Source organism: Colletotrichum graminicola (genome assembly GCF_000149035.1).
Source record: "Colletotrichum graminicola M1.001 genomic scaffold supercont1.50, whole genome shotgun sequence".
Taxonomy (NCBI): domain Eukaryota; kingdom Fungi; phylum Ascomycota; class Sordariomycetes; order Glomerellales; family Glomerellaceae; genus Colletotrichum; species Colletotrichum graminicola.
In genome coordinates, this window is record NW_007361054.1 from 298,907 (window position 1) to 313,158 (window position 14,252).

A 14,252-nucleotide genomic window follows, 5' to 3' on the forward strand; every position below is an offset into this window, starting at 1 on the left:
ATACAATAGGCCATGGAAATCCGCGACAAGCGGGGTTGTATCAACTTGACTGCGCCTGTGAGCCCAAGCCTCGTTCCAGACCATCGATTAATCTCCTGGCCATGCGCGCGGGTTCTCCTGTCCGGCCCCTGCTCGCCTCTTCCTCGAAACTGCAGCGACCCGTCCACCAGTCGAGCCACGTGTCGGCCCTGGCACCCTCCGGGGCGCGGAGCAGGCCGACACTGACATCAATGACATCCGGCCGCCAGATGTCGTGCCAGAAGACCGTGGCCCCGCAGCCGCCGCAGAACTCGCGCAGCACCCCCGGCGACGACTCGTAGGTCCGCAGCACGCCCGGTGGTAGCGCCGCGAAGTCGAGCGGGAGCACAGCGCGTCGCTCATCGGGGCCCGGTGTATGGAGGAAGATGTTCTCGCGGGGCACAAACGCCCAGGTCTGGATCTCGAACCCCGAGGCAAGGTGGCATGGGCGGCAGGCGCAGGTCCCGGCGAGGTATTTGGTCCCGTCGGCGCGGATCCACCATTTCACGCTGTCCGGACTCTTAATGATGTGCTCGGAATGCTTGCAGGCGGGGTAGAGCAGATCGGAGAAGCCGGAGTGCGGGAGGTAGCTTCGCTCGTCAGGGCGGGTAATGTGGAAGCTCACGGCTCCGCAGGCACACGATGCCGGCAGCGAGTCCGCCGGAACAAGCGGAGATGTTAGCGGCAGCAGGGACGAGCTCTCTTGCAGCTCCACGGAGAAGTCCGGATTTCGGGCTGCGTCCAGCGTGTGGCCGTCTATCTGGGGTAACCATACGGAGATGCCGCCGTCTTTGGTGTCGGAAACTGATGTGTGCACCGTGAAGCGCGCGTCATGCTCGGCGTTGTCACGGGTGCTATCGATCAAGACTCCAGTCGCTGCCTCCCACTCCGTCTGTTCTCCCACCGCCTTGCGTCGAAAAATGTGACAGCCGCACATGCGACAGAAGCATCTCGTGTATCCATCGGCGCCGATATGTTCTCAAGTATTTCCGCAGAGGTCAGGCTCCTCAATTGGGCAATACGATGCGCACAGAGTACCGGTCGCGCGTCTGTCAGTGTCGCTGTGAGTGATGGATATCTCGGTGACTTTCGAGTCGGTGCGACGCGGACTGACTCGCTGGGCGATGGTTCCACAAAGGCAAGAAACGCCCATGGATGTCGGCGTCATAGTGATAGATTTATGAGTAAAATCAATGGGCAAGGTTCAGAGACGAAGAAAGAGCTTGAGATGAAATTCATGTCGAGTTGTTTGACCCATGGTCGCCTCGATAAACCCTCGTAGCTTCGCCGTACCGGTTGAGCGAACCATCTGTCCTAAGCTGATTGAATGTCCTGCTATAGCCCCTCCTTTGCCCGAGCTTCAACGAGCATCTCTTAGGGCGTCCTGTCAGCCCGATCAACATAGTGTCCAGAGAATCGAGGAGACTATCCAGTAGCCAATTCAAAGCCCGAAGAGAACGAAATGGTTCCACAGCTGATGCCGGTTACGCGCCTTTTGTTGAACTCTTGGCAAGGTATGACGACTCAATGCGGTAGGCGTGCGTCGAAGATGCCCAGGTTTCAAGGTTCGCCTTGATAGGGATGGAGAGATGAATTGAGTGAATGTGCAATCTGTCCACAATCGAAATATCGCCCCGAATTCTCTTACAGAGATTGAGACCGGACGTGAGGAACCTCTGATCTAAGGTTAAACTGGCTTTCGTTTTGTTACACTCTCACCTCGCGCGTATTTACTAATTATGTACACAAAGTCACAAGGGTAGGAGACAAGTTAGGTATTGTAGAGGCAGGACTCAGTTGCATGTGTCTGATTAGCCTTCCCGCGGAGGTGCAGCCTCTAATTGCCAATTTGCTGATTGTTTGGGCCATCTGACATGGACCGAAATGCGTGTGTATAGTTATACTTTCCAGACATCGGACCGTGGCCTCTCGCGGGCCGACACCAAGAGAAAGTGAATGTCGGAACCCGACGTGTGAGACTGAAACCGTACCCCCTAATTGTATGGAACACTGCTCGCTAACATGCGTCTGGGTATGTGGTATCAAGCCTTTAATATCACACAGTTGCTCTGGCCGTTGTTTCTAAACTAAGAAGCCGAGCGGACTTTGATAGCGGGCGGGTGCGTTAGACGGGCCAATGGAAACGGCGAGGCAACTCCTAGTAACAGCATAGCGAACCAGATGCAGCAAATAACAGGTAAAGACAAATCAGGCTAATAGTAGGTATCCATAGTTTACCTTGTCTATTTGGAGGCTCGTCGGTTCGTGGGGCTACACACACTGTATGCGCGTGTAATCTCACAAGATCCCTGAAGGCAGATGATTAGATGCTACTAACCTCGAAATCTTTCTTGAGGGCTATTGGGCTGTGCTGCTTCAATGGTGACGTATACGGCAAACGAGTATAGGGTCAAATCACTCAGCGGCATCATGTTCTAGTATAGTCGAAGACGGCTTTCACAAGAGCTGTGTAGGTAGAGCAAAGCACGGCCTCGTTGACCGAGTACACACATCAGGAGCAATGGGAGGTGCAAGTCAGCATAAGCAGGTCCTGATCAGCAATGCCTACAGGGTCGTCTCTACCCTCCTCTCAAATTAGCCAGCCTAACTATGCTCGCGCTTCTGCCATTGCGGATGCTTGTAGGGCTGACACATCTCCGGTGTTTTATACCAAAGGGCTATCTATGGGCCATAGTACGCAGCGGCCAGCGGTACAGTCTACCACACCGAGGTTGTCGTTCTAGGATTTCGGAGTGCCCCGGTACGCATCTCGACTGATGTCAGATTAACGTCTCCGTATCTCAGCCGCAGGTGCAGCGGTAACTTCATCGTTGATGCGGAAGGAACAGGATAGCGAGGCAGGATCTGCAACTGTCAGTCTCATGGATAAGCCCTTCCACAAATTGCTTCCCTTGATACAGAGCGGTCTGTACCGGCCCTGATCGTGTTTTGCCTCATGAGGTGGCCCATTGGGGGTATCACATAAATAAGCAAAGCCCGTAGAGCCTGGCTTTTCCCGTTCTATCCCTAGTGCTGCCTCAATGAAAAGTCGAAGTGGCTCTTCTTTGCGCCAGTCGGTGTTCCTCTTTGCGTTAGAATCTGTGGACCGCTAGCGATGACCCGACGATACCCTTTTGAGCAGCCTTGCCGTAAACGATGAAACAGGCATACACCTGATTTTTCCACTAGACCTGACAGCCAGTAGTTGAGATGGATCTTGTCAAAGCCTTGGCTATATGGCCGAGAATCAATAACATTCAATCACGAATTCCGACGACTTGGTGTGGTTATTAACGGCCAATAGTTGTTTTCCTATTCCATGACTTGATCCCACTTAGAGACGACCTGGTTCTCTCACCCGGGCAGCAGGCCGAGGATGTGGAGCCAAGCGGCTAAAAGAGGCAATTTTGAAAGAGTCGCACCATCGACGAGACGATGACGTGCTCAGCGAAAGACGAGAATCGCCAGATCCCTCCCCTGATACGTCGGCCACGAGTGGAGGTGCCGTCTCTTATCAGTATCGCGTGGGTTTAGTCAATGAAAACTTTTAGGAATTGCGCCTTGCGTAGGGAATTGTCCGACCAGGGGCTCGGAGAGACTGCTGATGAGGTGCTCGCACGAGGGACCCATGGTGCCGTTGATGAGATTGATAAGAATGAAATCCTTACCCTTCACTTCTTTTGTCCGCATCCAAGACTCCGTCTACTTTCCGTGCTCATTGGTACTTCCACTGAACCGCCCAGTATCAGCCTTGACAAGACGATTCGGAGCGCCCACGTCTAGGCTAGCATCATGGCTGAAATCGACAACACAAAGCCGACGGAGCTGCATCCGACCGAGGCCGTTTCTAGCTCGGAAAAGCGATCCAACTCAATCACATCTGCCCTATCTCCGGCGGAGGCAGAGTCGACAGCTGATACTGCAAAGCCACAACGACCAAAGACCGGCGGTGACGCTGCTCTTGACCTACTCAACGAGACGGGACGTCTGAGCCAGACAGCCGATCCGGAGCTTAACCAAAGGCTGAAGCGCCGTATCGATACCCACATCATGCCTCTGATCTGCATCGTGTACTTCCTGCAGTATATTGACAAAACATCCATTTCTTACGCCAGCGTGACTGGCATTCAGCAATCTACCGGTCTTCACGGCAACCAGTTCAACTGGGTTGCCTCCATCTTCTTCTTCGGCCAGCTCGCGTTCGAGTTTCCCACCATCCGGCTCATTCAGATGTTCCCTCTGGCAAAATACACCTCCATAAACGTTACTCTGTGGGGCCTCGTCCTGGCTTGTCTTGCGGCTTGCAAGAACTATGCCAGTCTTCTAGTCTGCCGTTTTCTCCTCGGCGTCCTCGAAGCTGCTATCGTTCCGGCCTGGGTTCTCTTCACTTCGCAGTGGTACACCAAACAAGAGCAGGCATTCCGCGTCGGCATCTGGTTCTCGGTCTGTGGTGCAGCCCAGATGTTTGGGGGCTTTTTCGCATACGGTGTTGCAGTCCATGTCGGAAAGGACCCCGACGCCGCCCTCCGTGGGTGGCAGATAATCTTCCTGTTCCTCGGCCTACTGACAGCTGCCGTCGGAGTTGCCTTTTGGTTCATCATGCCAGACTCGCCAGCTTCCGCAAAGTTCCTTTCCCATCAAGAAAAGGCAGCTCATCTCGAGCGCATTCGTGACAATGAGCAGGGCATTGGCTCGCAGCAGTTTAAGTGGAAGCACGTCAAGGAGGCTCTTCTCGACACGATGACCTGGCTTTACGCCTTCTGGATCTTCGCGGCCAACATCCCCAACTCCATCGCGACTAGCTTCGGCAATATCCTTGTGAAGGGCATGGGCTACACGGGTGAGGAATCGTTGCTCCTCGTGACCCCGCTCGGCGCCTATGAGATTGTTGCATTGCTTGGTCTGACGTGGTTGGCGATGAAGACACGACAGCGGCTTTACTGGTGCATTGCTGGTCACATTCCTGCCATCATCGGCGCCATTCTGATGGCGACTACGTCAAAGGTGCCCGCCCTCATCGGATACTACACTTCGGGAGGTATCCCGATCGGATGGACGACGATCTTGGGCCTCCAGAGCTCCAACGTAGCCGGTTCTACCAAGAAGATTACCGTTGCTTGCATTGGTACAATCGCATACACCGTTGGTAATATCATCTCACCCCAGACTTTCCAAGCCCGTGATGCGCCAAGGTATCTGCCCGCCAAGATCTCAATCTGTATCATCTACTTTCTGGTCACGGTGGACTTGTTTGTGATGCGTTGGGTACTGGATCGAAGAAACAAGAAGCGTGATGCGGAAAAGGCTGCGCTTGGGGATGCATACAAGGTGGAAGAAAATCATGAGTTCTGGGATCTCACCGATCTCGAGAACAAAGAATTCAGGTATGAGCTTTGATGAAAACGATCAGAGAGATGCGTTTAAGTCAAAGCACCCACTTATGGCCCCCCCCTGCATTTGGCCCACCAGAAAAACAATACTATCATAACACCACTACTTTATTTAATTAACTATTAACAACCTCTTAATGCTATAATAATACAGCTTTTAGCCTTACTAGGTAATTACAATACGCTAGATTTATCTAGCTCACTTTTAGTATTACTAGCTGTAATCTAGGCTTACTGCACCTCCTTAATTATTATAAACTTTATATTTAGATCTAGTATAACAGCCTTCTGTTTTCTAGTTATACTATTAGTAACCTAGGCTTCTAGAAGGCTTATTTTTTACTAGGTAGTAGCTAGTGTATATAACTACTCTTAGAAGCCTTTTTTAACCTTTCTAAAAAGCTAGCGTTATATAGTAATGTTTTACTTTAGTTAGCTAAATAGTTAAAGTTAATCCCTAAGGTCCTTTACCTTCCTTAGTATAGACTACTTTATACTAAATAGCTAGCTATTTATACTACTAGTATCTTAGGCCTTATAGCTATTTCTAGTAGCTAGATTAAGTAGTATTAATAGTGTTAATAGTATTATTATTACTTTTTAAACTAGTAGCTTATTTATAAGTAGCTTTACTATACTAATAGGCTATAACTTAGTGTATTTCTAGCTACTTTTAATATTACTTATAGTTAATCTAGCTAGGTAAGCCTTATAGTAGTAAGAAATAAAGTTTTTTTTACTTATAATAATAGAATTAATTTACTAACTTAGATATCTTAGCTCCTTTTTATATACTACCTTAATAAGGCTAAAGACTAACTAGTTAAGTAGCTAGAGGATATAAGAGGTATATAAAGGTAAGAATAATAAATAGATATTATTTATATAGTATAGCTATATAAAATCTATTATTATATAGCTCTTATACTTATTTAGGATAAGTAGTCTAGCCTAATTAGGCTAAGATAGCTTAGTCTAAAAGAGAAAGACCTTTTCTAACTATTTAATAATAGTATTATCTATAGTCTATTTATTCTTTATTACTATAAATTCCTATTTATAATATAAATTAAGATTAAGAGGGAACGACTACTACTAGACCTTTTTACCTTTATATATAACTAAAGGATAAAGAGTATTACCTTTAGTAGATATACATTTAATAATAAATACCTAGGCTTTTAATCTAGGCTACTTTTTCCTTACTGCCTGCGTTATAGCCCTGCCTAGCACTAGCCTATTATTACCTTTACCCTTAAGGATACTAGTTTTATTTATATTATATTTATTAGCTAGGTTAATAGCCTAGATATAAGGTATAGTAAGATATTTAAACTAGTCCTTAATAACCTTAGTAGATACCTTATTAACACACCTTAAATTAATAGATTAACTTCTCTAGACCTTAATAGATAGGTTCCTTCTAATAAAGCTATCTACCTATCTCTTGCCTATAGGTTAGGTATCCCTTATAGCATAAAGGATGTAATAAGTAAAGTCCTTAAGTTGTTAATAGGTTAGTGGTGTTAAAGCGCGTAATTAGTAGTAATACCCTATATTAATTAATTGCTCTGTTATGTATATATCTACTACTATGTTATGCAGCTATTACTAATTAGCCCTTTAGTAAGGGGCAAATACCTAGATTATTATTTTCCCTTAATTTAAGTAGAGAAATCTATCTAGGAAATAACTAGTGTATTTATAGCTAATTACCCCACAAGCGACTGTGTATTTCTAGCTAATTAGCCTACTTTAACACGCCCTCTTAGATTAAGGCTATTTAGAGCTATTAATCTAGCCTTTAATTAATAATATCTATAGTTATAATCTATTATAACAGTTACTATAACTATAAATTACCTCTATCTACTTATTTAGTTACCTAGGTAACTAACTAAAACTAAAGTATATATAGTTAAGTAGTATTACTTACTACTTAATAATATAATATAAAATAGTAACTTATATTAGAGCTCTTAGGTTTAATTCTAGGTAGAGGTAGAAAGACTTAATTATAGTAACGTCTATAAAGCCTACTAACCTTATAATTAGTTAGTTATTAGATATCTACTTAGAGCTATAGATAGCGTAAAATATAGTAAATTACCTAAAGCTATAAATAGCGTAAAATATAGTAAATTACCTAGAGCTATAATAGTGTAAAATATAGTAAAAGTAGGTGTTAATTTACCTAGTAAGCTAATCCCTTTATTTTATTAAATATAGATTACTAGGTGTAAGGTTTAATTACCTTAAAATTACTATTCTCTTTAAATATATCTACTAATATAGCTAGTCCCCTAGTAAATAAAGTTTTTACTATTTTAGATTATGTTATTTAACTATTTCTAGTTAGCCTTTTAATAAGTTTATAGCCCTAATTAAGGTAAATCTAACTATATAATTTATAACTATAAAATCCTCTTTGTTATAGAGGTATTATAGTTTAAACTTTTTAGTATTTATTTATAGTATTCTTAATAATGTTATAGAGAAAAGTGGCCCTACTTATCTAGTAAATACAGCCTTATATGTTAACTATCCTAGTTATAACTATACCTACTAAAGCCTATTCTTCTGTTATACCTAGCCTCTAATAGTATTATTAATTACCTTATTAATTACCTTTTATTAATTACTCTTCTTTATTATATAATTTAGCTTTATAGCTTTCTTATATCTATTTACTTTAGTTAAATAGTCCTAGTTATTAAATAAATAATTACTACTTTTACTATAGTAAGGCCTTTATTAATCTATCTGCTATTAACTTAGCTAATAGTATATAAATAACGTTAATTTATTCTTTAGTAATCTCTTACTATAGCTAATAATAGTAAATATTAATATACTATAGTTATGTCTGTAATTAAATAAGCTTTTTCTTAACTAATCTAATTATCTATTAGTTATTATATTAGATTATAATAGGTATATTAGTTAATTAATTTTAAATTATTAGTTCTTTAAGTAGTTAGTTAGTAAAGATTAACTCCTTAGCTGCTTATAATAGTACTAGTAATTTAGCCTTAGTTATTAACGTTATTATAGTCTGTTACTTATTTACTTTCTATCTAATAAGGCTACTAAATATCTTAATTATATATACTTATAAGCTTTTATAGTTAATTAAATTATTAGTAAAGCTTATATTAGAGGTAACTATAGTTAGATATTAATTGCCCTTATAAGTGTGTAACCATTTAATTGCAGTAACAAAACAGGTGACCTGCGTACTCTTTTGTACGGTCGCATTTCTTAGTGGTTATGAGCCCAGCTCCTAGTTAATCTTAATTGACTGAGTTAGCCTTATTATTACTACTATATATAGGATTAAACTAACTTTACGTTAGTAATTAGTAATCTTAAAGGTTATAGTAGTCTGCTTTAATAGTAGTAGCTCTTTATTACTTATTAGCGTATAGTCTAGTAGTAGCTAGACTTTATTATTAATTAACTTTAAGATCTTATTAATATATATTACTTATAAAAGCTATATCTTATACTACTTATAGTTATAAATAACCTCTATACTAAGAAACTATTATATTTTATTACTACCCTCTAAGTAGTACTTTTTTTTTATTCCCTTTATTAATTTATTAGCCTTACTTTAGGCAGACTTTAGGAACATAAAGACATAATTATTAATATAAAAGAAGAAGGTAATAGCGCCCTTTTGCTAATAGTATAGCTTACTAGTAACTAGTGTAAATCTAAGATTATAGAGTCCCTTTTTAAGGTGCTTTTACTATAGTAGTAGTAATCTTTATAGACTATATAAGGCTTTTAATAGCTTAGTAATTCTTATACTACTATAATTTAAATACCCTAGGGGTAATTATATAAATACTGTTTTATTTATATTAGTATATATAAATATATTTACTATATTAAATTAAATTAGCTCTAGATTAAACTTAGCTAATATTATAATAAGCGCTCTAAATAATAATCTAGCTAACGTTACTATATAGGTATCTTAGATTATATCTTTTACTTACTAGTCTCCTTATATAATAAGTCTTACTTTATACTTAATAAGGTATTTATACTTATTTAACTTATAGGTATATACCTATTAGTAATTAAGTATTTAGTTATTACTAGCCTTATTAATACTAACTTTATACTAGCTGCTTATTACTTTATAACTTTATAAGTAATCTCTTTTAGCTTAGTAAAACTTATCTATAAATAGGTAATATTATAAATTAGTATATATATTAGGCAGACTTAGTAGATCTCTTATATAGATCTTACGCTTTACTAAATTAGCCTTATAAGGGCTTCCCTTTCATATTATCTCTACTTTATCTTTAGAGCCTTTAGAGGTTACCTCTTCTACTAATTAACCCTTTTACCTAACGTCTTAAGGGGGCTAGCCTATAAGCCTATTAGGTAAGTTAATCTGCCTTAAGGATATCTTTATATTACTTTAATATTAAAGAGTGCTAGCTATAAAGGCAGCTTACTATACTTCTTATAGGTATATCTTTCTTTAGATAATATAGTTAGTATAGTAAATCTTATTACTTTTACTATTATTTTCCTACCCTCTTACGTTAAGAGTATAATCTAATTATATAAAAAAGGCTAATTATAGTAAATCTAGTAGAGTAATTAATATAAAGTGTAACTTTATATATTTATAGGTATTTATATCTTTAGTCGTAAGGAAATTTACTAGCTAGCTTTTAGCCTTATTAATAGTAGTATTTATAGCTTCTTTACTATTAGTAATATCTATAGAACTTTACTATATTACCTTTATAATCTATTTATTAATAGTAGCCTTATTAGTATTCCTTAGCTTATTAACCTATTTATTTTTCTTACTTAAGAAATAACTATCTTTATTAAAGATTATATTACGCGTTATAACTACTTTATTTTTTACTAGTATATATATATAATATTAGTTAGTTAATATATATCTAATAAGGTAACTAATATACGCTTTTACTTTAAATTATAGTAATTAGTTATAGTTAAGTTATATATTTATAGTTATTATATATACTTAGTATTTAAATACTTATAAATAGCTAATATATAGTAGTAATAGTTACCTTCTTATAGTATATTATATTTTATATAGTAATTACTATCTATACACCTCTAAAGGTGTATAGTTATATAGATATACTACAGCCTTAAGGATCTCTAGCTATAAGTAGTATAGTAGCTTAGATTAAAGCCTTATTACTATTACTTTCTCCTTAATTACTATAGTAATCCTCTTAGTACTGCTGTTCTACGCCTGCGTGTTAGGCGCTAATAATTTAAATAGGATTTCTAGACTTTTTATAGCTTCTTTTACCTATAGATAAGACGTAGTAATCTTATTATTATACTTAATTACTATAACCTCTATAGCCTTATATACTTTAATTATCTTTATAAAGTTAAGAAGTATATACTTAATATTATTAAAGCTATATTATTAGAGGTAATAGTCCTATATAAATCCTAACTTATAGTTACTAAGCAGTAAGGCTAACTTAAATTTACTATAGCCTTACTTAAATAAGTAAGAATCTAGTGTAATCTTATTACTTACTACTATATATTTAATTAACTTTTATAGCTAGTAAGATATTTACTAATTAATCTTACTTATTATATATACTTTATATTAGTAAGTAAAGATCTTTAGTATATTACTTTTAATCCTTACTCTTTTAGCCTTACTAGTAATATAGTAAAGTACGTGTAATCTAGGGTAGCTAAGCTAGTTATACTAGTGTATAGCCTTTACTAGCTAGGATTACTAGTAGTAATCTAGCTTATCTACTTTATTAATTACTATTACTATAAGGTAAGCTATATATATAGCCTTTAATTTCTTACTAGCCTTAATAACTTATTAGCCTATAAATTTATTTATATTAAATACTATAAAGTAATTATTAGCTTTTTATATATAATTATTAAATAGGCTGTTATCTTACTACTACTTATTTTATAACTTAAGTACTATATATAATGTAAGGTTATAAGATAGTAATAGGTAATACGCTACGTTATATAAGGTAATTTTAATATTATAGCTATTTACTTTTACCTTAATAACTACGTTACCTTAACCTTTAATTAGGATTATTACTTTACTTATATAGATAAAGTTATTTAGGCTTACTAGTAATATACTAGTAAAATAATAATATAAATAGAAAACGTAAAGGGTTACCCTTAAATTAAGAATAATATAGTCTTTAAGTAAATATCTAGCTGCTATTAATATAGCTAACTACTATAATAGTACCCCTCTTTTTTATACTTTTTTACCTATTACTTATTAATTAGTTACTTTATTACCTAATTACTTTATCTTTAGTATACTAAGATTATTTATCCTTTTTAATATACTAGTAATAAGTATATTTACCTTCTTTAATTAATCCCTTATATATTAATCTATAAGTGCTTTTTATACTTACTTAATTATATACTTATATAGCTTCTAATTACCTTTTAGCTATACTTTACTAGTGTAGTAGTAATCTAGGATCTTATAGCCTATTAAGCTATATAAGTTATATTTACTGTTATATTAAATTTAGGCTATAGGCTCCTTTTTTACTTAATCTTTATTATTATTATTAGGCGCTATAGTCACTATAGTAACTAGGCTAAATACTCTACATAAGGCTTTTACTTAAGGCTGCTTTAGCTTTACTATAATCCTTACCTATATAGTAAAGATTATATTATATTAAAGTAACTTTTTTTTCTTTACTTATATTTAAAAAAGGCGTTTATTTAATTTAACCTATATTAATAATAAGGTATATCTTAGCACTTTTATTAATAGTAAGATCTATTTACTAAGTAAATCTACTAAATACTACTAAACTTAAATACCTTTAGAGATAGCCTCTTCTTATTTAGTTATTTACTTCTCTAACTCCTTTATATCTATAACCTTATAGTTTATTACTCTTTTTATAACTTTATTATACTTAGTAATAGTAATATCTTTTACTTTATAAAGTAGTATACTTACTTTAGCCTTAAGATTCTTTACTTACTTATATAGTAGCTTACTACTACTATAGCACTCTACTTTAAGCTTTAAATTAATAGTTAAATATATATAGTTAATAAGGTTATTAATATTCTTTTTAGCCTTTTTTTACTTATATAAGTAGTAGATATAGATCTTCTTATTATATTTAAGTTACTTAATACCTATATTAGTAAGATAGGCTAGCTTAGTTACCTAGGTAGTAGAGGCTACTTATAAAGTCTAAGACTAGGTCTAGGCCGCTAAGTTACTCTAGGCCTATTAGTTAATTACCTCTTAAGTTATTAGATAGTTAGTAATATTTAGCTCCTCTAGCCTCTTGTTAATAATATCCTCTATAGTTTTATAGTCTTTATTATTAGCGTTAGGGTTAATTACAGCCTATAGCTTATATCTATAGGCCTTTTACTTAAGCTCTATAATCTATAGGCACTAATTAGCTAGGCTGTTAAGGATAACGTACTAGGTAGTTAATTTATTAGTTATTATAAATAATAAGGTATATATTACATATATACTATATAACACTTTAAATAATATTAATTAGTAACTTATAGATTAAACTATTAATTATTAAAGCGCGTAATTAGTAGTAATACCTTATATTAATTAATTACTTTATTATATATATATCTACTACTATGTTATGTAGCTATTACTAATTAGCACTTTAGTAAGGGGTAAATGCCTAAATCATTATTTTCCCTTAATTTCAGTGGAGAAATCCATCCGGGAAATAACTAGTGCATTTGCGGCTAATTGCCCCACAAGCGACCGTGCATTTCTGGCCAATTGGCCCACTTTGACAGGTGGCAGCCTAAGGTCAGCCTGGGCAGTCACCTAAGTGGCCAGGCTGGCCTCCTGGGTAGCTGATAGTCGCTAGAGGTCTTTAAAGGCAACTGATTACTGCTAGCGACTATTTATGTAATACTAAAGTGTTAATTACGGTACACCCTATTACTTAGAGGCAACCTAATAAGATACACTACTTATAATGTTAGTAATTGCCCTCTTGACCTTATCTTTAGTATATTAGACTATAGGGTACTAAAGAAGATATTCTAAAAAAAAAAAGTGATTTAATAAAAAATTAAAAATGTTGTGATAGTTTGAATTTAGAGGTTATCTAGAAAGTCGGTGGCTGGGAGGCATTTTTAGGGTGGGCTAAATGCAGGGGGGGGCCATAAGTGGGTGCTTTAACTTATATGCAGTGGAGCCGTGGCTTATAACGCTAAATGACGAGCAAGTACCTTTAAGGTTGACCAAGCTTCAATTATAGATAACTCTACTTTTCATTGAGTTGATTGCCATTCATGCCCTACAAACTTATATAGATTATAACTGATATCCTTCTTTGTAAGACTAGAGCTGGTGTATGTTATTAAATGTGGAAGTGGGTCACAGACCTCACGGCTTACTTGGTCAAACCCCCCGTGTGTATTCCAGCAAGTTGTATGGCCATGACAAGTTTAACTTCCTAGGTTTCACATAATCTTGATTATAGGACAGACAGCTTAAAGCTAATTTGGGCGATCGCACGTTTCTTGTTTATTGGATTGATGCAATAGTGGTCACCTAAATTAGACTAAGCAGTTGTAGTACTTCGAGGCCAAGCAGCTATAAGTTTTCCATGACCATCGTCTTGAAGTCACATAACTAGACACCTTTCACGATGTGATGTAAGGCGTTGATTGCTGCCCGCAATTAACAGCTTCGTTTTTGTGCAACAACTCCATAGTAGAATTGTTTTCGTCATGAGATTGTATTATCATGTACGACATGACTATCTTCAAGCAACGGTCTCCTCCGAC

The 14,252-nt window shown here is 36.9% G+C and overlaps 2 protein-coding genes across 2 annotated transcripts; one reads left to right on the plus strand and one right to left on the minus strand.

The window, feature by feature from the left end:
• Window positions 1-40: 40 nt before the first annotated feature.
• On the minus strand, window positions 41-1,186 carry GLRG_09627 (glutathione-dependent formaldehyde-activating enzyme; the record flags this gene model as incomplete). Its single annotated transcript, XM_008100312.1, has 2 exons — window positions 41-996; window positions 1,057-1,186. 2 exons carry the CDS (start codon window positions 1,184-1,186, stop codon window positions 41-43), a joined length of 1,086 nt encoding a protein of 361 aa, XP_008098503.1.
• Window positions 1,187-3,810: 2,624 nt separating this feature from the next.
• Window positions 3,811-5,415, plus strand: GLRG_09628 (major facilitator superfamily transporter; the record flags this gene model as incomplete). The annotated part of the gene is made up of 1 exon (XM_008100313.1): window positions 3,811-5,415. One exon carries the CDS (start codon window positions 3,811-3,813, stop codon window positions 5,413-5,415), a length of 1,605 nt encoding a protein of 534 aa, XP_008098504.1.
• Between the last annotated feature and the right edge of the window lie 8,837 nt (window positions 5,416-14,252).